Genomic DNA, 21,852 nt, shown 5'->3' with positions numbered 1-21,852 from the left:
AGCCAGCCTTCTACACAGTGCACTTGGATCTTCATACTGTGTGTAATTCTTTCTGCATACATACGTACCTGAACACTACAGGCAACCAAGTCCATACTTACCCCACGTATTGTTATAGTTCACTGTCTCGCTCCAATTTAAAGGAGGGAGATGAGGTTCTTTTAGTATCTATATACCCAGCATGAGATTAAGAAACAACGGTTCAAATGTTGGTCCGACCAGTTTATTTTAAATCCTAATCAGGGAGATGGGGAAGGGAAGGAGGGCAATAGAAAAGGTAGGAAAGAAGCAAGAATCACGTTAAAGTGGGATAGTCAGCACCAGGATCCAGCAGCGGTCCCGTTGCACGGCGTTTGAAGGTCTGAGGCAAAAGCAGCAGGGGGGGAGAGCAGCGGTGTGGCCGGCCTTGGGCAGCAAGCAGGTAGCAAGAAGTCGCAGAGCCAATTCTGGAGGAAGCAGCAGCACTCAGGTAGCAGGCCCTGGAGAGTCTGTCAGCGTGCAGGAATTCTGCATCAGAGGAATCTGATGGCAGACACCTTTGTTCTTCAGCATCATGGTAGAGCGCAGAGCAAGTCCAGGAGGGAGAGAGGCAGGTTGTGAGGCTTCTCATGGCAGAAACCTCTTCTTCATGAGGAATCTGTTGCTTGTTGGACTTGTTCATCTGTGTCCCCAGCAAGCTTTGAGACACTGATTGTAAAAGAATAATACGCTTAGATTTTGAATTAGATGATATCTCTTTTAAAGTATGTTTCTCCTGTTGCTTGTTACTGAGAACAACCTTTCTATGTAGTGTTTCCCTGAAGAGAAGCATGTTACCAGCCTGCTAGCTTGTTCTGTGTGCTTTGGTGATTCTGGTCAGTTTGAAGCTTTTATTTAGGAAAAAAATTGTTGACAGGAAGTGTGCCTGAGTAAAAAATGTGAGGACTTGGATCTCTCAATCCAAAGTGCTTACTCTGGCATATATATTTATGTATGGAAATGGATTTTTCTAAACCAAGTTTCTAAATGTTTCCAAATCTACGCAGTGCACATTTTTACCTGTTTTGTTCTGTTGGTAACTATTTTGTCTTTACCTCATGCTGTTGGCACTGAAAAGGTGTAATGTGGAAAGAAAGAACAATTTGAAAATTCAGTTTTGTTTCTGATAACACCAGCGCGTGCAATTACTTGGGATTTGTGCAGTTTTAAGATATGTAAGCTTTACTGTATTAATATGCAAGTTGTAAAATATCAGGTGATCTAAGTATGGATAGAAACTTCAAATTTGAAAAACCACCTTGAAGTTGTGGTACCCTGCTGCCTTCAAAAGAGATAGTTAAAGGAGCAAGAAAGGTTCATTCAAATGAGCTTCTGGTAATTCCTGATAAGCTAGACATCTCTACTGGAAATGTTCAGAAGATTCTGAAAACAGACCCATGTTCATGTGACCCCAATGTCACCCAACAAACATTCCTGGTGAAAAATGCAGTTTAAACATCAGTTCAGCTGCAGCAGCACAGAAATGTTATCTCTGTCTGTTTTAGTAATAAGGAATGAATGTCAAAATTAGTTGCAGGTAGGTGAGATAATTTGCGACTGAGTATGAAAGACTGTAGTTACTCCATCAAAGTTCGCATTTGAATTTGAACTTACTCAAAATCTTTTGCTACTTTGAACCAAGTTCTTTTTTTGTTTAGTACTATTTCTGATTTAATGTCTGTACAGGTGATGGACAGACATGGATCTGAGAGTTCACGCATTGTACTGATAGGTTAATTCATACTGAATCACAGAATTTCAGGGATTGGAAGGGATGTCTAGAGATGATTGTGTCCTACCTCCCTGCTCTGCTAAAGCAGGTTCCCTGCAGTGGATTGCACAGGAAAGTGCCCAAAATATCTCCATAAAAAGAGACTCCACAACTTCTCTGGGTAGCCTGTTACAGTGCTCTGTCACTGTCATTGTAAAGAAGTTCTTCCGTATATTTGTTGGAACTTTCTGTGTTGCAGTTTTTGGCCATTCCTCCTTGTTCTTGCCTCATCCAATTGCCTCTTGCGCTTCAGATATTTATAAACATTTATCAGATCCACTCTTGGTATTCTGTTCTTCAGGCTGAACAGCCCCAGGTCTCTCAACCTCTTCTCATACCAGAGATGCTTCAAATCCTTTTATCATCTTTGTTGCCCTCTGCTAGGCTCTTGTTAGCATTTCCCTGTCTTTCTTGAACCTAGGAGCCCAGAACTGGATGCACTACTCTGGATGCCTCACCAGGATGGAGTATAGGGGGAGGATCACTTCCTGCTAGCCACACTCCTTTTTAATGCACCCCAGGATGCCATTGGCCTTCTTGGCCAATTCAAACAGTACGAATAACAAAAAGCAGTAAAAAAATATGTGCAGTTTGTTTAGTAGGTAGGAAATTATGTCCTAACAATGTGGGGCCTCTATCTTTTGAAGTACAGGAACCCAGGCTTTGAACATTTTGGAGGAAGCCTTTCACATCATGCCTCCTGGTCTAGTATTTATGATGTCTACATCTTTAGATGACTTAGGACAGAATCATACAGAAGCACAGAATGGTTGTGGCTGGTAGGGATTTCTGGGTCCATCTGCACCAACCGCTGCTCCATCAGAGACACACAGAGCAGATTGCCCAGGTGGCTTTTGAAGATCTCCAATGGGGAGACTGCACAGCCTTTGGGCAGCCTGCGCCAGTGCTCCTTCACCCACATGGTACAGAAATGCAGTTAGAACCTCCAGTCTTTGTTTGTGCCCATTGCCTCTTGTCCTGGCACTGCACACCACAGAAAAGAGAATGTCCTCTTTGCATGCCCCCTTCAGGTATGTATACACGCTGATGAGATCACCACAAGACTTTTCTAGACTGGACAGGCCCAGTGCTCTCAGTCTTTCTTTACAGGAGAGTTGTTCCAGTCCCTTCAGCATCTCTTTCCAGTAACTCCATGTCTTACATCTACTAGGGAGGGGGCAGAACTGGACGTAGCACGCCAGGCATGGCCTTAGTAGCGCTGAGAAGAAGGGAAAGATCCCCTCTCTTGACCTTCTGAGGACTTTGCATAATGAAGCCCAGGATTGGCCTTATTTGTGGCAAGGGTCCATTGCTGTCAGTGTTCAGCTTGGTGTCCACCTTGACTCTCAGCTTCTTTTTTGCCTTCCAGCTGGGCAACTCCCAGTGTGCCCTGGTATCTGGGGCTGGTCTTTATCTGATGCAGAATTTGTGCTTCACTGTGATGAACTTGCTGAGGTTTTAGTCAGACTATTTCTCCAGCCTGTCAAATTTCCTCTGGAGGGCAGCACAATCCACTGGTGTACCAGAGAATTAATCCAAGGTACATCCAGTCTGCTCAGCAAAAAAAGGAGAGATAGCTTGAGATTTAAATGGAACACAGAGTTAGCCAAATGCAACACCAAAAGCGAGATGATATTTTAAAATAGTACAGAGAAGGGCAAAAAAAGCAAAAAATACAGAAACAAAATGGAAATAATAAAAACCTTGAAAAGTTCAAACTCAGAACCAGAGATAACTGGTAACTGCTTGACATTCTACTTTTTTAGAGGTCAAAATATTGATAGGCTATAGATTTGTGCCAATGGTTTATAGGTTTGCTCAAAATAAGTTTGAGCAAAGACATTCCTTCTGCTTGTTTGTGATTTTTCTAAACCTGATTCTGGAAACAACGTATTTGTTCACCGATCTTGAATTCTGATGCTTATCATTACCTTGAGCCTGCAGCTCAGATTTTTTGATGCAGTATCTTTTAGCTGAACTGATGTACTGGCAGGGGCTGGCAGGGCTGGGGCTGGACTAGTGGTGATGTTGCTGTCTGTGTTGAAGCTGTGATGTTATATCAATTTAAAAAAACATAAGAAACTGACCTTTTTCACAGGAACAAAAGGAAAATGCAAATTTCAGTAAAAGGAATGGAAATGTGCTTATTCTTGGCTGAGACATGAATACTGAGTGATCTCTGATATGCTACAACAGAACCCCAGCAAGCAGCATTATCTGCTGTTGTCCTGAGACCAGCACCACAGCACTCGGCATACAGCAGCTTTCTAGCATCATTTTTAGAAAGATGCCTTGTGAGAAAACATTGTAATGGTCTCTCATATTCAAAAATTGCAATTGGGCATTCAGCTTGGGGTCCTGTCAAGAGCTCTGCTGATGGTACATTAAATGTAGATGCAGTCCACGCCATTGAGGCAAATTCTATTCCAGATCCCAAGTATTTGTCTTTGGAGTGCTTCGATCACATGGTTACAGTGCCTTCCCCTGCTCTGATGTTACACTGGGCTCATGATTCAGGCTTAAAATTTTAAGTGACCCAGAAGTATTTTTTATATCCCCTCTCACAGTGCATTTTGAGTTTTGTCTTTGAAATACAGCCCCTAAGTACTTTTGGGCTCTTTTCTTTGTGTATCAAAATAAGCTAATAATAAGATAATAGGTTATCATCTGGTTCTTATACTGCATTTTCTGTATTTTATTTTGTTTTGCTTTTAATGGAAGCTGAGATTTTATGTAGTTTTGTGATTCCAACATCACAGATCATAGTACCAGTATGGAGTCAAGGACTGGGATACAACCCAAAAAGTGGAAGGAAGTGTAACCTTCTTCCTCATTCCCCCATTCTCTGAAAGTACAGAATGACCTTTTGTTTCCTGTTGCTGTTCCAACAAGAGCAACAACTGCACAGAGCTGTGGTTACAGAACCCTAATGTTAGAGATGAAGAGGAGCAATGGACACCGTCAGGACACTTTGTATTCTTACTGATAGTTACACAGTTAAGTGATAGTTAAGTTCACACTTAAATATAGCCATGTTCAAGTCAAGAAGTGCAAGACTGAAAAAAAGCATAACCATCTGTTGAACTGTTATCCAAAAATCTTGCTTCTGAATTAGTGCAAAATGTAGCCTGTATTCTGCAGTTCATTACCATTCATAATTTCAGCCAATTAAATTTTCTTCCCAGCATTTTATATTTGTTTTTTTTTTACATGTATTTGCAAGCATTCAATTTCTATATGTTTGTATTTTCAGATATATAAAATGGCCCCACATCTTTTTTCTTGTCCCTAGCCATTCTGTTTCAGAACAGCCAACAGTAAGCCAGCCAACAAAACAAATGAATAATTTTGGATCTGTTTGCTTTGAAAAAAAAATCAGCATGTCTGTGCATCAAAATGTAGCCAGTTCGGCTACCTTTCTCCTTTCCAAGAGAAATGATTACAAACTAGATCAAAGGGAAAAATCTTGTCCAAGCTTCTACTGTAGGTTCAGTTAGGAACCATAGTGTTCAGTTGAGATCTAAGACAGTATCAGTTACACCCTTTCTTTCCCCCATATCTTGTTTGATCTTGTCTTGTGATTGTTCATTGTAAATCTGAAGTCAGAAATGCCATTGATAAATCCAGGCAAACGACAGTGACTTGCAGTACATACAGTTCAGATTAGGTAAAGCTGAAGGGGGCACCAAACAAAATACAGTGTAATGGTTGAGAACACTGCTACTGTGAATTGTTTTTTAAAAATCTGATTGATTTACAAAAATTTAGTGTAAATACAATCAATGTCTTAAGGAACTATCTGTTCATTTATAGTCCAGCATGGAATATACGTTATGGGGAGAACAGTTTTAATTCAGTAAACTCATGCTTGTGCAGCCACAAAAGGAAACTTATTCTTAAACAGAGAGATGGGGACGTCTGGGGAGAGCTGCCCGCCCCAAGCTACAGGATGCTGCAAGGAGCCATTGCTGTCCTCAGCCTTCCAGCAGCTCCTAGGCTGCGTATCTGTCTCAGACCCTCTCCTTCCAGCCTCAGGACTGAGCTTTTCTTGAATTGCTACTTTCTGATTTTGAATGTGCTAAATTGCCTCAGCCATGGGTACCTCGTACGCCTGCAGGCTGACAGGATGAATATACTTGGGGGACGTTCCTCCACTTTCAGGCTCCCGTTTGGTGGTGTTGTGCTTCCTACCAATAGCAGTGTACATAAGGACTGCTGTTCGTCTGAAACTTTCTCTGTTTTCAGTCATAAATATGACTGACACAAAGCCCACTTTTAGAAATGTGCCTGGCAAGCTGTGTTGCCTCCCTTCTTCAGCATGAGCAAATTGGTTAAAACAGGTGTAGTCGGGGAAAACGAATGGATTTCTTAGTCCCTGACACCCCTACTTTACAGGTAAATGCTCTTGTGGTTTATATGCTTTTTCTGAGACCAAAGGGAATCTTCATGTGAAAGCTTCATGCCAAAGTACTGGCAGCAGAGCAATAGAAATAAAGCTGCAGTCTCATGATGATATCCTAATGGCTTTCTTTTTATTTTAAGATACTTTAGACTAATCCCCAAACTCAGCCCAATCACAGTCTCCAATGCAGCATTGTTTTCAGCTATTACCAGGTGGTTTTTAAAGCCCTCCTTAGATGATATGCGGGGCCCACATAGTGAAGTCAATTGTTAGACAGGATATAATTTAGACTTCAGCTCTTCCTCTCAGTTTGAAATAAAATGATTACATTTCAGGAGAGCCTAAGGGAAGATTAAAAGTTTTATATCAAAAGTTGAATATTTTCTTTTGTTGTGCACTCTTCTTTTAAAGGAAATGGTATTCATTTAAAATAATGCGTGTTCTGATGTATTTGAAAAGGCACTGCTCTGCATTAAAAAGAAATTCATAAAGTATGCATGTATGGGAGAGGAAGATTGCAATCTTCATTTGAGTGTTTAGTTAAAGGATTTCTACTCAACCCATTCTGCTTTGTTCCTAGAATGAGATGGCTATCTGCAAAGACACAGTGTAAATAACAGATGTCCCACAGTGTTTAGAGGGCAGCAGTTAATGTAACAAATTTTTGGGGGGGCTTCTCTACAGTCGGATTATGAAGTCAATGATAGCTTCTCTTTCAAACTGGAAAAAAAGGCCTTACCTATCTTTAAACTTGTTAGATATGGTTTGAGACAGTAAATCAACACACTTATACTTCTGGTAACTCCTGTGACACTTCTCATTTCTTATATTCTAAAGTTATCCAGGGGCAAAGGCCACTAGTAGGATATCAAGTTGTAAAGCTGATGCATGTGTTAAAAATAAATGGCATAGTACAGGTATGAGTAAAAAGTGAAGACATGGACAAAAAGATAAAGTTTTTATCCAGTACGACCAGATAGCTTTTACTGTTGGTATCAGAGGGGCTCTTTTTAGCGAAGATGCCCTAGGCACATTTGCAAGAAGGCACCAATTAAAGGAATTCCTTGAAGCTTCCTTAAAGCAAATGTATCTGTAGTGAAGCCTCTTATAAAAGTTCGCCTTCTCATCCAACTGAGCATACATTTTCTTCCAGAAGCCATCAGAAGAGCCTAAATACAGAACTGCAGCGGTTTACTGGCTTGCTTATTAGAATGAAGAGTGTAAAACCTGTTCCTGTTATCAAGGAGCTTGGTCACTGAACTGTTAAGTTAAAATTTTCTTGTGATATTATCACAGAAGAGATGAAATTATTTCACTATATTGTTTGTAATCTAGTTATTTATATGTTAAAGAAATGGATGCTACCGTCTTAAGGCAGCACTAGCGTAGTTTTATATTCATTTGTCTCATATAAGGGGTACTCATTTTACTCACCTGACATGGGAACCAAAGTCAATACCCCCCAGTTAGCCACCATGCTGCCCATTAAAAAGGCAGACAATTGTAAATATTAAGTTTAAATGCAGATTTAAGAAGGATAGAGGTTCACTGTGTTCAGTTCAGATTGGATGGGGCCCTGGGCAGCCTGGTCTAGCATTAAATGGGGAGGTTGGTGGCCCTGCATGTGGCAGGGGGGTTGGAGATTCATGATCCTTGAGGTCCCTTCCAACATGAGCCATTCTGTGATTCCATGTGATTCTGTGAGTTCTCTCTCAAAGGTTATGAGGTGTTAATGTGCTGTTATTCCAGATTTCTAGAAAACCTGATGTGATGTGGAAATTAAGACGACAGTTAATGGCTACTGAAGAAGAAGACGATTCCTCATATCCACCTCTGAATGTGACCACTGGAAATATGACGTGCATCCTTTTCTATGCTAGTAATTTTAGTCTTGTTGTCAATGGTTCAGTTTTAATAGAATTGACAAAAGCGACGTTTGTTACCCGGAGTGTGGATATTTCTTCCTCTACGTGCTCAGACGCCAACACAACGTGAGTAGAACAAGGAATTTTAAATTTCATGTACATATTGTTCTGGAAGTTAATAGAGCAAAGGAAAGAATAAAAACTTAATTTTCTTCTACTAACGCATACAAAATAAAAAAAATATTAAATTTAATATTCTTGTACAAAGAAGATTGAGTCAAGACCACAACAATTTTTCAGATGCCTCCTCTACATTTGCTCTTTTTTCCTTCTGCATTATTTAGTTGCTTGCTTGTTTATGTTTGGTCCAAATGGGTTTCTCTGTGCCCAATCTTGCCATCACAGAGATCTCCACTAGCATTAACGAGATTATTGTTTCATTGTAAAATTCCCTTGAAGTGCAGTATTGCCATGTGGTAGGTGGTACTTCAGTTGGAAATGCATTAATGAAACATGATCTCTGCTTTCATTTGTTTTGAAGCACCTGCTCTTGGTTTTTTTTTTTAAAAAAAGGCTATAGAAATATTTTGTCATATTTTTCTGTGTGCTTTCTGTACTGTGAACCTTTTCTACATGACTTTTGTAATTGCCTATTGATTTAGAATATTCCTTCTGATTGAAATGTCACAGTGATTTAATTAAGGCTGACTACTCTAACATTAAAAATCTTTTTCTTACTCTTAGACTGTCATTAAAATACACAAAGCCAGTGAATGGAATCAACAGCCTAGAGATAAGGTAACTTATGATTTATTCTTAAATAAATCTTTGTGATGTACAAAGCCCATTTGTAAGTTAAGACAAAGAAAAAAAGTGGTGAAAAGGTTATTAAAATCACGGTTTTGTTTTTTATTGCTGAGGAGTTATCATATACTAAGGAATATCTAAGCATGCTCAGGTAAAGTTCTGAAAAATAGTGTAAACAATCAATCATTCTGTAAGACAGTGGCACACGAAACATCTTATTTTGATGGTAGGATCAGAACAGGATTTCCCTTCTTAGGGAAATCAAACTTTAATTTAGAAATAGTTCTAGGAGCTGAAGTCCGCTTCCCTTGCCAGGCTTGTGTTTCAACCTGATATGGATTGCCAGTGTACTCTGTCAGAGTTAGCCTGTGGCTAATGAGGGCTGCAAAAACTGATAATTTTTCTGCTCTGTGGATGATGGCAAGAGGAAGCTTCTTCCACTGTAAGAAGGGAAGAGAATATATAATAGGGAAGAGAAAATAAGGAAACAGGAAGACTTGGGATGAAAACTCAAAGAGAAAACATGCTGCTTTTACTTTTGCTGGGGGACTCCAGGATAGCATCTGTACTGCTGTGAGAATTGCCATACAGCTACTGGTCCACTAACCTCAGTTCTTTCCTCAGCAGCAGGAACAGCAGTTAAATGTTTTCCGTCAGAGGCAATGTGGCCTGCTCTTTTCATTTCACTTTATCTCCTGCTTAAAGAGACAGTCATGTCATTTTAGGCCTCTACTAGCTCCCATAATACACTATTGCATGGTATATAATAGGTACTTAACAGAACCAGAACAGTCCATTGATCTTTTCATGATTCGGGAAGACTTTATTTACTTTGCTCATCCCAGCATGTCTGTTCTCAAGAACTAAAACCCACAGAGATACATTATAACTTCTGTTCTCCCCTTCTGGTTCATTTCAATTACATTTGCTGTTGAAGATGACTTCTTAGGAAGATTACATTCTGCCTCAGTAGACAGGACATGAGCAGGGCAAAGAGGTGAGAAGGAACAGAAGACAGAGCCATAACTGCATTATTTTTTCTCTGTAAAGGTCATTTAATAAAATAAAATGATACCAGACAGGACCATGGTTAAATAGCTCAATTTGTTTCTCTCTAAGCTCAATAAACTCTAACCTCAGCAGTGTAAACTCAATCCGAGCGTGTCCTTACCACCCCAAGCCTACCACGTTATGCTGAGCAGCTAGGCATATCCCACCTCCTATAAGCAGCTGCAATAGCTGTCTCTTCTTATGGAAACATGCCTCGCTCTTCCCTCTAGCAAGAGCAGTGGTCAGCCTCCTGCATTTGCCATTGAAGGATGAACTGTTTTCTGGCTGTGCTACTTCTCTGGAGAAAGGTACCAAACTGGACAGAAGTGCTAATGCTCTGTCTGGCATTAGCTGGATAGAGCTTCGTTTCTCTTTACTTAAATTTCTAAGAATGTGACTGCTGTTGTACAGCATGTATTAAATAGAATTGCTCCAGAAACTGTGGTGTAAAGTCTGGTACATATCAATTGTGCTTCTGTTGCAATCTTTGGAACAACAGTAATTCCATATAACTTCCTTTTCAGAAACATTTCTCCTTGCAGTGAATAGCCACGTGAGGTGGTGATCAGTAACAAGTAGCGACAGTTAGAGTTCACAGGGTTATCTGCCACAAAGGGAGTCTAGCAGGCAGCCAAGAACTGTTTGTGCCACAATACTTAAAGAGTATAATGGCTTTGTGAAAGTTTGCTTCCTGCATTGGCTGTAATGTTCAATGTGAGCACAGCATTTCCTGTAAAGGGCAAGATACATAGCCTTGTAAAACTTGTTTGTTCATGGAGTGTGTTTCCAAAGACCTTCCTTATTTTCACTTCCTTGCCTTCTAAGCCAAAGCACAGAGCACACTCAGCATTTGTGGCTGGCACAAGATTTAAGTATGTTTATGTATATATTGTATATTTATGTATATTTATAAAAGGCCATGTCTTTAAGTTGAAGAAGTTCTTTTAGTGCCTGCAGATGAAAATTCAGTTCAAATTGTGCTATATATCAGGAAAAGATTCTCACAACTAGTATCTCTGCTAATACATTTATAAGTTGTTATCATTATAACAATGGGGTAATTTTCCATATATTCTTGTATACTAGATGCAGTTCAAAGGGTGTGTTCTTTTTTCATTTTCAGTGAAAATGTTTATGGCTGAATATAGTGTGGAAGGAGCAGTTTAAGTTCAAGACAGGAATGACAAAAGACAGAACATCCTTTTTTCACCTGAATGACGCTTTGAGTTCTATGATTTTATGAAATTATATGAATCAAAACCCACTGATCATTAAAAAAACAAAACAAAACAAAACGAAAAAAAAAACAACCAAGAAAATTGCTCAATGTAGTGATTTTTTATTTTACCCCTAAGGAACATTGAAAGTATTGAGTGTAGACTTTCAATTGAATGGATGATATGCTACTGAAAGCAACTGATTTAAACAATCAATGGAGAGCACTATTACTCTGTATTGTGCCTCATTTATAGGTGACTGCGTATTTTTCAAACCTGTCATAATTGCATCTAATTATTACCCTAGATTTTAAAATCCACAGATAGTGGTGCCCATAGTGGTGTGGATAAACATTACAATATTTCATTTTGAATCAAGTCTGACTTATTGATAAACAGATAACTCTTATAAACTCCTTGTGGTTATATGACTCCACATATCCAGGAGAGATATAAATGTGCAAAACAAGTGGGGACTAAGTAAGAAGCAAAAAATAACAAGGAGAAAAGTTTATCATTTCCTGAAGAAATAATTTGATTACCTAAAAGCTACTGGGTAAAAATGGTAAAGATTTGGTCCTGGTATCTATAGATAAGAATTTACTTCTGTATATTCTCAGTTATTTTTCTTTCAGAACATTTGTTCATACTGCAGTGGTAGTAACACTTATTTAAATGCCACAGTTGTAAACTACTGGAAACCACTTTTTGCAAAATGAGAAAATATTCATTTGTGGCTAAACAGCTAGACATAGGAAAGTGTGGCTGACAACCCTTCCTCCCATCTAGTGAGAGAAAACTGTCTTTTACTGTAAATTCAGACATTTGCAAAGATAGACTGCAAGTTAAGCATCAGAATCAAGGAAGAATTACAACAAATCAAAATAGTTATCAGGGCTGTACCTATCATAAAAGCAATTTTTTTCAAAAAATCCCATAAATTGTTTATTGAGAGCCACTACAGGCCTATTGACAGTGTCTTTAAGTTCTGGTCCACTCATAAAGTGCTGGTAAGTGATGAGATACTGCATTGGTATAGGCCTTTGAAGAATGAAATCACATTTTCTTGCTCCTTGCCTGCCAAAGATGAGATGTGAGATGAAACCCCAAGAAGCAGTAGAAATGTTCACAAAGGCTATTCACTTATGAACAGTCCTGATGATGTGAGACACCAGCTGTGATGTACCTTTATTATTTGCCACCAGTGCTTTATAAAGTGAATGTTAATTTTTTCCTTCTGGCATTTGGACTTATTGTTTATTCTGTTGTCTTTCTAGGTTTTTAATGACCAATATGTTCTATGGAGGCTCAGCTAGAAATTGGTTCACTTTGGATTCAATTGAGATTGTACAAGATGAAGAAAAACTTGCTAAGTATAATGTATCTGTCATCTCTGCTCCTGCAGAGTACTCATTTCATTGTCAGCTGGTGGGAACAAGTACTCTCTATCCGGCAAGGCTGATTCCATCCAACATGGAAGCAATCAACTGGGATGTTTTCATTTCCAGGTTCCAAGTGAGTACACATTGCTGTTTCAGAGATAATTCCAAGAATTATTACTTGCTATTGTAGGTGCCGAACGACACAAATTCATAATGCCTTTACTTTCAATTTGACCTGAGGAAAAATGTAAAAGAAAATCTGTTCCCCCTAGGTGAGCTATTCAAAAAAGGGGTAAAAGAGATGGCAGTTGCTGAACAGTAAGAACGTGGAAGTGCAGCTGTGAAAAACAAAACCTCCAAAGTTGTCCTCAGAAAAGAAAAACCAATAAAACCAAATGCGCTTAATCAGGCAAAGAATGACTAAGTCTCCACGCCTGTTTAATGAATTGGGCTGCTGCTGGAAATGTGGACCTCTTAGGTGGGTGGCTTTATGCTGCTTACTTTGTTTTTATTTGATTTCTTTGCTCTTTGTTTACCTAGAAAAGTACAGCTTAGTGTGGTTACAGCCTTCAATGACACTGATAGTCTAAACTCCTACAGACAGAAACAATGCCCAGTAGAATTAAATGTAATGGAAGGTTGGAAGCCATGGATTTCAATCAGGAGAAATACTAGGTACCACATGGCCCAGAAGGAAAACGTTTTGCTGTTTGTTTTTTTTTTAAATGAAATACAGATCTTCCCTATATTTTGTGTAGATGCAGGTGGGCACTGATTTTCACTTAGGGAGAGGCACATTAGCAAACCGGACTCACCTTGTCAAAGATGAGCTGATCTCATAACCGAATACAAATGCTGGTAGAGTCATATTAATAATTTATCAAAAAATCTCAGTGATCTGAATTCACGTTTGACATTTCAGTTTAAACACTGAAATCTCAAAAGAATAGCATTGGTAGTAAGATTTACTTTCCTCCTACTACCGAGAGCTGCTGAGGTCTGTTGCAGATTTGGATTCTAAAAGAAGATGAAATGCAGGTTTAATATGTTTAGTCATCATTCAGCCACACAAAAACACTAGACCTAAGTATCTCTGGCAGCCTTCCTTTTGAATCACTGTTTTTATCTTCCTCTTTGCAGGCTCTAAGGTTAAGTCCCACAGTTTTTGAGAAGCAGTGCAGCAGTACATACCATTGTTGTGAAGGTTCCTCCTGATAGTGGTATTTTAAGGAAGGGCTTGAAAATGTCTGAGCCCATGCAACTGGGCCTTGTTTAGTCAAATATTTGAAGTGCAGAGCACAGATTTTGACATCACTGGTCTGTGATCTGTGAAAATTCATGGGTTGTGAAAATACAAAGGATCCACTTACAACAACCTGTCTTTTCCTAGAACTTCTATCTTCTCAAAGTGTAACAAGAGGTCTTCTTCCTTCTTTAGCAGGAATCCTTTCAGTCTAGTTTTAATAAGAGGAGAGGAAGTAGGTTACCTACCCCTCTTTATTCCTGTGGAGCAACAGCTGCTTCTACTTCCACTGTTCAGATAACTGAACTTTCCTTTGGAACAAGGCCTTCTTCTCTAATCAAGTCTTTGGTGTTAAAAACAGCCTGGAAAGTCTTATTCTGAACATTTTTGTTGTATGATTCTGTGTCAAGCCAGAATGTCACCATTTTTTACCACTTTCTAAGTTCTCTCTAAGCTAGATCATACCTTCCCAGTTTTCGTCTACTGATACGTGAAGAAATCTGAATGGTATCACTGTTGGTCTTTGTCCAAGAATGAGATTTGCTAACTCCCAAGCTATGTTGCAAGATGACGAAAGCACATGGGATGTGCTTAGTGATTGCAGACGGCATAGAATCTGCTTGCTGACACTGGTGAACATCATTTTCATTGTCAGTGTTATGCAGTGAATCAGAAATCAGGACCCAGTGCCAGTCTAGCTGGTACAATTGCACTTTACTACTTTGGATGGTCAAAATAGTATCACCATGCTAAAGAGGTTGTAGCATCTGCACAGTGAAGGCTTCCATAGTATGTTCCAGAACCAGGCTGAAATGATGCAGGTATTGCTTTATTCTGGAGCTATAAAGAACCTCAGTACAATACTGTTTAGACAAAGCCTTTGCCTACAGTGTCACCACTCACAGATGTAACTGTACTAATATCACTCTGTTATGGCTTTTTGTGGCAAGACTCTTTATGGCTGAAATATTACTATGTTCAAAAATTAGAAGTCCAGTGTATGTTTAAGATCAGTGAAAACAAGAGATCTTCCTGAAGGCTTTGTCAGAAGCCAGATGATGAGGAGACTCAATTCAGGACAAATAATTTAAAACATGTTCAGCAAATGCTTGCTAGTATGGACAAGACAAATAATGCTAGTACAAACAGTAAAACCAAAACTTCCACAGAAAGTGAGCTTTGGCTCCTGTATGCTGTATTTTGCATTCATAAAAATTAGAGAAATTTTGAAGTATTTTTAATTTCCTCTTGGTAGAAATGCTGCTAGAAATGACATTTTTATTGCTTAGCTGCGTTGTGACACCCCCACAGGAACGATAAAGCTTCAGAAAAGCTAAAAAAGAATCCTGCATATAATTCTTCTTGAAAGTAGATATCACATTTTAAGAATGTACAATTAAAGCTTTCATCTCAGAGGTTCAATAAGCATAATCATTTAAAAAAAAAAAAAAGCACTAAAGAAAAAACACAGAAAACCCCCACCAATAGGATCGACAAAATAAAATACAGTATTTCTGGCTCTAAAGAAGTGGTAATATCTTGCTAAAAAAAATATAGGTGCTAAGTGCTTCAGATTTCCTGTAAATGTGGTAATGAGATTGCATTGTTTTTCAGAATTTCAGCCTTTTTTTTACTGAAATAACATAAATCATCAACTGCTTTTTATTGTAAATAAATTTTTCAGATTATATTTCATGACTATTTTACATTTTCATCTGTTGTCAAAGCAGTGGCTTAATAAGAAACAGCTTTGGTAAGCACCTGTATTCTTTGAAACTGCACAGTTACCCAACCCAAAAGCTTATTGCCAGTAATCCTGCTTTAATCAGAACTCTGACTGCCTATAGCGAAAGCATTTAGGATTTGCAAATAGCGGCAGAGATCTCACTTGGAAAGGTTCTTCTACAAGGTCCAAATAACCTCATGATGTTAAAATTATCTTTACAACCATGGCACCTTACTCCTGCATGTGATAATAGCTTTATTAATCAGCATTCCACAAGGTTCAGGCATTGCCTTTAACACATATTATGTGCACATTAACTTCGGTTGCCCGAACCATAAGTTAACTCAAACTCAGAGTGCTTACTGAAGGAGCGTTGTCTACAAGCTGCAGACAAATTGCTTTAGTTTGTGCAGCATCTTTCATAGGAAGTGCAAAATCAATTATTAACACAACATTTTTATGTTAATTTATCTTAAAGCACAGGGTAATCATAGAATGGGAACACAGAAATTAAAAATCCATGATCTTCTTTTCCCATTTTCTTCCACTGGTTTCCCTTCCTTCTGAAGGAGTGGGTGCTTATGTCATTATGTGCCTGTTTCCACACAGCAAATTGTCCTCCCTTCATGTCTTTCAAAATCTTAACTGGTTTTAACAAAAGTTTAAGTATAGTATCAGTCTCAAAGGCATTCAGTTTGTTCATACTTTTTGCAAAATTTGGAGATGGATCAGAATAGATAGTCTTTGACTACCTCTCATGCCTGTTGAAGGTAACTTTCACTTCTCATTAGTCAGAGGAGGTACACTGTCCTTTGCCTGTCTCTTCTGCCCAGTGCACCTGTAGAATCCCTTCTTGTTATTTTTTCACACCCTTCACGAAGTCCAGTTCCATATAGGGGCTTTTGTATGTGAATACACAGCATGGAGTCCACACCTCAGTGGAGGGTAAAAAACCTTACCAACTATTTTCTTAAACTTTTACTAAAACTCAGGTAAAATATTAGGTATCATTAAATGTATTTTGAAGTAGGCTCTAGAAGTTCTACTCATCAAGGAGATATTATCTAAAAATCTCCAGATATTTTGACAGATCATATCATTTGGGGAGCCTTGTCTCACATGCCCTTGAGTTTCCTGATTCAGAAGTGGTCATTGAGCTAGGCTGATCACACATGGGGTTTTACTTTCAAAACTAATACAGATTTGTGAAGTGGAAACACAACTCTCTTGCCAAACATATAACTGCTGCGTCTTAAATTTTTAAGTGGAAAGAAGACCTGGAAAATTGTTATGCAAAATAATTTGTTCTCACTCTTTTTTAATGGGCTGAGCGAGAGTGGCATACATTCTGAAAGCAACGTCTGTATTTTACATTTAATTTCACTCATCTGTCTTTCTTCATTCTCAGATTCAAGGATTCAACGTGGAAAATGGCCAGTTTTCCTATGCCAGCGACTGTACAGGTTTCTTCAGTCCTGCAATCTGGATGGGCTTGGTAACATCTATAATTTTACTGTGGATCCTGACCTATGGAATCCATATGATCATGCAGCTCACAACAAACAGCAGATTTGATGATCCCAAAGGTCCAGCTCTGTCAGTTCCTCAGACAGAATAGCTATGGATTTATTTAATGCTGCTTCAGCTTTTCCTGGGTTGATATTTATGATTTTTGTAAGCCTCCTACTGTATGACATGTGTAACTAAAAAGTCATTGCAGAAAAGGATAATCAAACGACATATTAAAAGGATACTTATGGTTAGCAATAATAATAATAATAATACTTGTTATTAACTTTCATTTTTTTAATAATGTTCATTATTAAGGTCTAAGGTGAGGTTGTCAAGATTATTACTCTAGCTATTAAAAAGACCAGAACAAGCTGCCTTCAGATTAAATATTTTTGGCAAAGAAAGACTATCAAAACAGAGAGAAATGAGAAGGATTTATAAATAACTAATTCAATAAGAAACTGAAATATTATCATACTAAGTATGATTAAATGTGCCAGTGCAGATGGAAATAATGTAATTTTCTTAGACTTCTTCCTTTGCCAGGTATCTTTGGAGTAGTTCTGAAGGTTGTACAAAAAATGGGAAAAAAGGTAGTGGTACTGTACAGTTTAAGTCTGAATGTGTTCATGGTCATCTCACTGCTTCCAGAAGCCTGATAGAGCTCAGTGTGATTAATTCTTTTGCAATTAATTAATAAAGAGACTACAACTTCTCACTGATCAATCTGAATGTGGTGGGAATTGCTAAATATTATGGGACAGTAAATGGTAAAATGGTGAAAAAAGGTAAAATAGTATTAATTCTTTTGTTAGAAATGTATTTTTAAGACTGTACATGTTCTGTTACTAGATAAAGAACAAAAAGATACAATTTAGCAAAGTTATATTTGCCACATGAGAATTTTTTTTTTTTTTTAATCTTTGTCCATCTCATAGGACAGAGATTAAGAGGAAAGATGGTTAAAATCAGCTATTTAACTAAACCACTAATAGTTTATACTCATCATTTCTGGATGCTACATTTTTGCTTTGAAGCCAGTGAAGTAAGTTAAATGCTCTCTGAAGCTATTCCTTCTTAATCATTCAGTCCTGACTTGGAAGACAAAAAGAAGACTGGTGTGTAACTAGGAAAAGTGACTCCACTGCTGTAGTATTTTCCCCAGATGTTTTTTAAAACCTTGAGAAATGCTGGCATTTGATCTGCACAAAAATGCGTTAGACAGGCACTGTGCAAAATAAGTTGGCAGAAGAGATAACTGGACTTCATTAATCCCCTCTTTGAAGAATGAGTCTTCCTTGAAAATTGACGTAATAGTCATGAAACTGATAGCTAGAACAAAGGGCATTACAAGGGACTTGGTTTGGAGAAGACAGCTTTCCTATGACTCTTCTCTAGATTCACCAAAGTTTAAAATAGATTTTGTTCACTGGTGATGGGGTGTGAGAACTGAAGGACAGCTGTACAAGGCCACAGGGGGCGGGGGAAACCCTTGCAGCTGTATTTTATGCTGCCCTGCAGCCATGGACAGCAACAAGACTCCGATTTCAGCAGGGCTAGGCCTCAAGAACTTGTAGCAGGATTTTGCACCTGCCTGTGTTTGCCTACTTTGCCGAATAAAGTTAGAAAGCTGCCAAGGGCCTCTCAGTTCTGTGTTCTTCTATTTTCGCAGTTGAGCTTAATCACAGGTACACTTGTTAAAACACGCCTGCTTCAGGAACAGTTCCAGCGAGAACATTAACTGTGTCTGGAAGGTGTGAGCCTTCGTGACTTACCCTGGAGCTCATTGAAGTTATCAGAGGTGTTTCCAAAGACTTCTGTGAGTGCCAGCTCATTCTCTACGGAGTACAAAATAATGAAGAGGGGAGGGTGGCAAAGAGCACGGCTGAAAAAAAAAAACACAACAAAAACATAAATAAATGAAACTTTATTGACAGTTTCTGATTTTTTTTTCCTCAAAAACAAAACAAAACCACCCAAAACCTATAGTACAACTTGAGAAAAAAAATGATTTATCTATGAGAAGTCAAGAAGGTTAAAACAAGAGAAAAACCGAGCTGAAACATGAAAGTATTGAAGCCATAAGATATTTAAAGCATTTTGTGTCAAAACTCAGCAATGATCTCTTGTTGGAGGGGAAAGCAGAGATGGAACTACATTCTGAGTCAGAACAGTTCTGACTCCTGTTCATGCTGTGGGTACTGCCTTGCTGTACTGGTTTCTCTACTTGTAAAATGGCTTCTTTCACAAACTATGTGGAAACCCATAAATGATTTGCAGTGAAACAGAGTATAATGGAAACACTCTAAGAGTAGTATTTGTATGTAGACCATAGAGGAAATTAAGTCATTCCATCTGCGAAGGCAAGACTCGATTAATTAATTGATTCCTCTCTTTCTTCTGGGAACCTGGTAGATAATTAATTTGCAAACATGTATCAGCTGAATTAGGGAGCGTCTGGAAATTAGAGAGCTTCCTAATACTTTCAACATAAGCTATAGAGAAACAAAAACAACAGAGGAAATAACCTAAGATACAAGAGGAAGTTTGAGTATTGGATATTGGTCACTGCTGGCAGAATGTCTCAGCATGTGGTGATGATTGTAGGAGCAAGAATAGTGACAATCTCCTTGTGTTGCCCAAGGGAAGCAGATAATATGCACTTAGCCAAGAGGGCAGGAAGTTTTTCTCCTGCACACTGTTGTTTCTGCTGCATCTTGGGGTGAGTAGACTGTGGCCAAATGTCAGAAGCCAATACAGCTGCTTTCTTACTGCTTGTCCTTAGTAGGCCGGGGGGAAAACAGGGTGGAAAAGATAATTGGTCAAGATGAAGACATAGAAGTCACTTAACTAGTCACTGTCATGGGCAAAAACAGACTTGGAAAATTAATTTATTTGCCTTTTGAAATAGTAGGATAGTGAGAAACAAAACACTTTCAGTTGGCTCAAAATAATTATGCCAAAATATCTTAATAATCTTTGAGTAAAGGGAACCAGTCTTACTCTTTTTGCTAGTAAATGTTCTCTCAGATTAGTTTGTTCCCTACCAAAATTTAGCAGTCTAAAATAAAAGAAGAAAGAACTGTTTCTTTAGAACTCAGATTTCTAAAAGCTTAAAAAAAATGTTGAAGTGTAGGGGGAAAAAAAAAAAAAAAAAAAGAAAAAAAAGAACCAAGATCTTGCCAAGGGGTGGTTCCCTAAGTAACTAGTCTCTCACTTCCAGAATGTGGGTCAGTGTCTTTCCTAGTCTTCCTACCTGTGTGGGTGGAAGGAAGGCTTATTGTGGTGACTGAAAGACAGGAGTGTATCACCTGCTAAAGATGTACCATAAGTGAAGAAGCTGCCTGTTCTTCATCACGACTTTTTGTACACCTTCTGATTCAACGAAGATTGCTTGCTCTAGATTAGCTGGATTTCTCTATACCCCTGGACCTGGTATGTTCTTGAATTATTATAATTGAACTTAATTTTAGACTGTTTTATATATAATTTATTACTATCATGAATGAATGAACATATCTTTTCAGCTTTGCAGATGGCAATGTGGGTGTGAAACTCATTTCCAGTCTTAGTATTCCTGTAACTAGTTGTGTAGACATCACATAGAATGAAGGACAGTGGCCATGATGTCATATGCAGTTTTCGTTAGTTATTGAAAACTGTGCAATAATGGTGTTTTAAATGTTGGGAAAAAAAAATCATAAACGTTCCTTTGGAGGATGGATGTGTTAAGGACATGCTGATGTAATGTTAAAATTGTAATTTTATATTTCATATTTATCCCAGATAAATATGGATTCATATATATAGTGAAGTGATAATTCTGCCAATTAATAAACATCATTCACTGGAGCATACTGACATGATTTGAGATGTTACTCTCCTTGTTTTTCATCCATCTGTAACTGTGCTTCAGCTGTTCATTCAGATCACACTGCTGTGCTCTCTTTTCCACCAAGGAGGTAATATATCATTTTGCACAAGAATAGATGAGACGCAGGTGCCTGTCTGGGTCTGTCATTCTTGCAGCTGAGTAATAAAATTCTGGCTGTGGAGCAAAGCAGATAGCTGCAAACATTGATGTCTTCACACATTACATTGATATTGGTGAAGGATTTTTGTCATACTTGTCGAAAGGGGAAACCAAAGCAGCCAGGTGACTTGTCAGGGTGAGGGACCACACTGCAGGCAGCCTGAGAGGCTATTCTGGGCGCTGTTTTCTGTCACTGCCTGCCTGAACGCAGTGCAGCTGACCACACATATGGGGGCGGTGTCAGGAATGCTCTTGTATCCAGCTGCATAGACCCAAAGCTGGAGATACATAGAAGGCCCTTGGTCCAGGTTTGGCCTGGACCTCTCTATGTCTTCACGTTGCAGTTGAATGAAAATGTCCCAACCTTTCAATGGTCTCAACCCTTATCTTTAACAAAAGGAGGAAATGTAGAAGACTACGGGCCCTCCCGTTTTCCTCGAAAGACTGAGTTGAAGTCCTTACCCATTCAATGGGCCGCCAGTCCCACACCCCAATGGACAAGCACAGGTGGCTATGAAGGGCCTGCAGCTGCAGGTGAGGGCGTGCGTGCCTGTGTGATGCTGGGCTACCTCAGAAGGCTCCCAAGTCTTCAGTATTGGCTTCCAGAGCTGCAGCCAGGGTTGCCTGCAGGCTGAGGCCAGAGCCTGTGCCTCGGCAGGCCTCCAGGAGCCCGAGGTGCCTGAAAGGGAGATGGCAGTGGGAACCCTGCCCAGGGTGTTCTGCATTTGTCTTACCACATGCGTGAAGCAACAGAATTGGTCCCCAGAGGGTTTGAACAGGCAGTTGAATTTTGAATGGAGAAGTGGCTTTATCTTTTTATCTTTTG

The 21,852-nt window shown here is 38.9% G+C and overlaps 1 protein-coding gene across 1 annotated transcript in view; it reads left to right on the top strand.

Moving 5' to 3' along the window:
* LOC128073208 (V-type proton ATPase subunit S1-like) overlaps positions 1–19,505 on the top strand; it is a 50,759-nt gene extending 31,254 nt beyond the window's left edge. Inside the window, exons 7-10 of the mRNA XM_052667798.1 lie at positions 7,941–8,182; positions 8,801–8,854; positions 12,408–12,645; positions 16,890–19,505. Coding sequence (XP_052523758.1) covers positions 7,941–8,182; positions 8,801–8,854; positions 12,408–12,645; positions 16,890–17,099 — 744 coding nt within the window. The 3' untranslated portion in view covers positions 17,100–19,505. The remainder of the gene's footprint in view (positions 1–7,940; positions 8,183–8,800; positions 8,855–12,407; positions 12,646–16,889) is intronic.
* The last annotated feature ends 2,347 nt before the right edge of the window (positions 19,506–21,852 follow it).

Source organism: Tympanuchus pallidicinctus, unplaced genomic scaffold (assembly GCF_026119805.1).
Source record: "Tympanuchus pallidicinctus isolate F22 unplaced genomic scaffold, pur_lepc_1.0 scaffold8, whole genome shotgun sequence".
Classification (NCBI taxonomy): Eukaryota; Metazoa; Chordata; class Aves; order Galliformes; family Phasianidae; genus Tympanuchus; species Tympanuchus pallidicinctus.
This window is presented reverse-complemented; position numbering and strand designations above follow the sequence as displayed.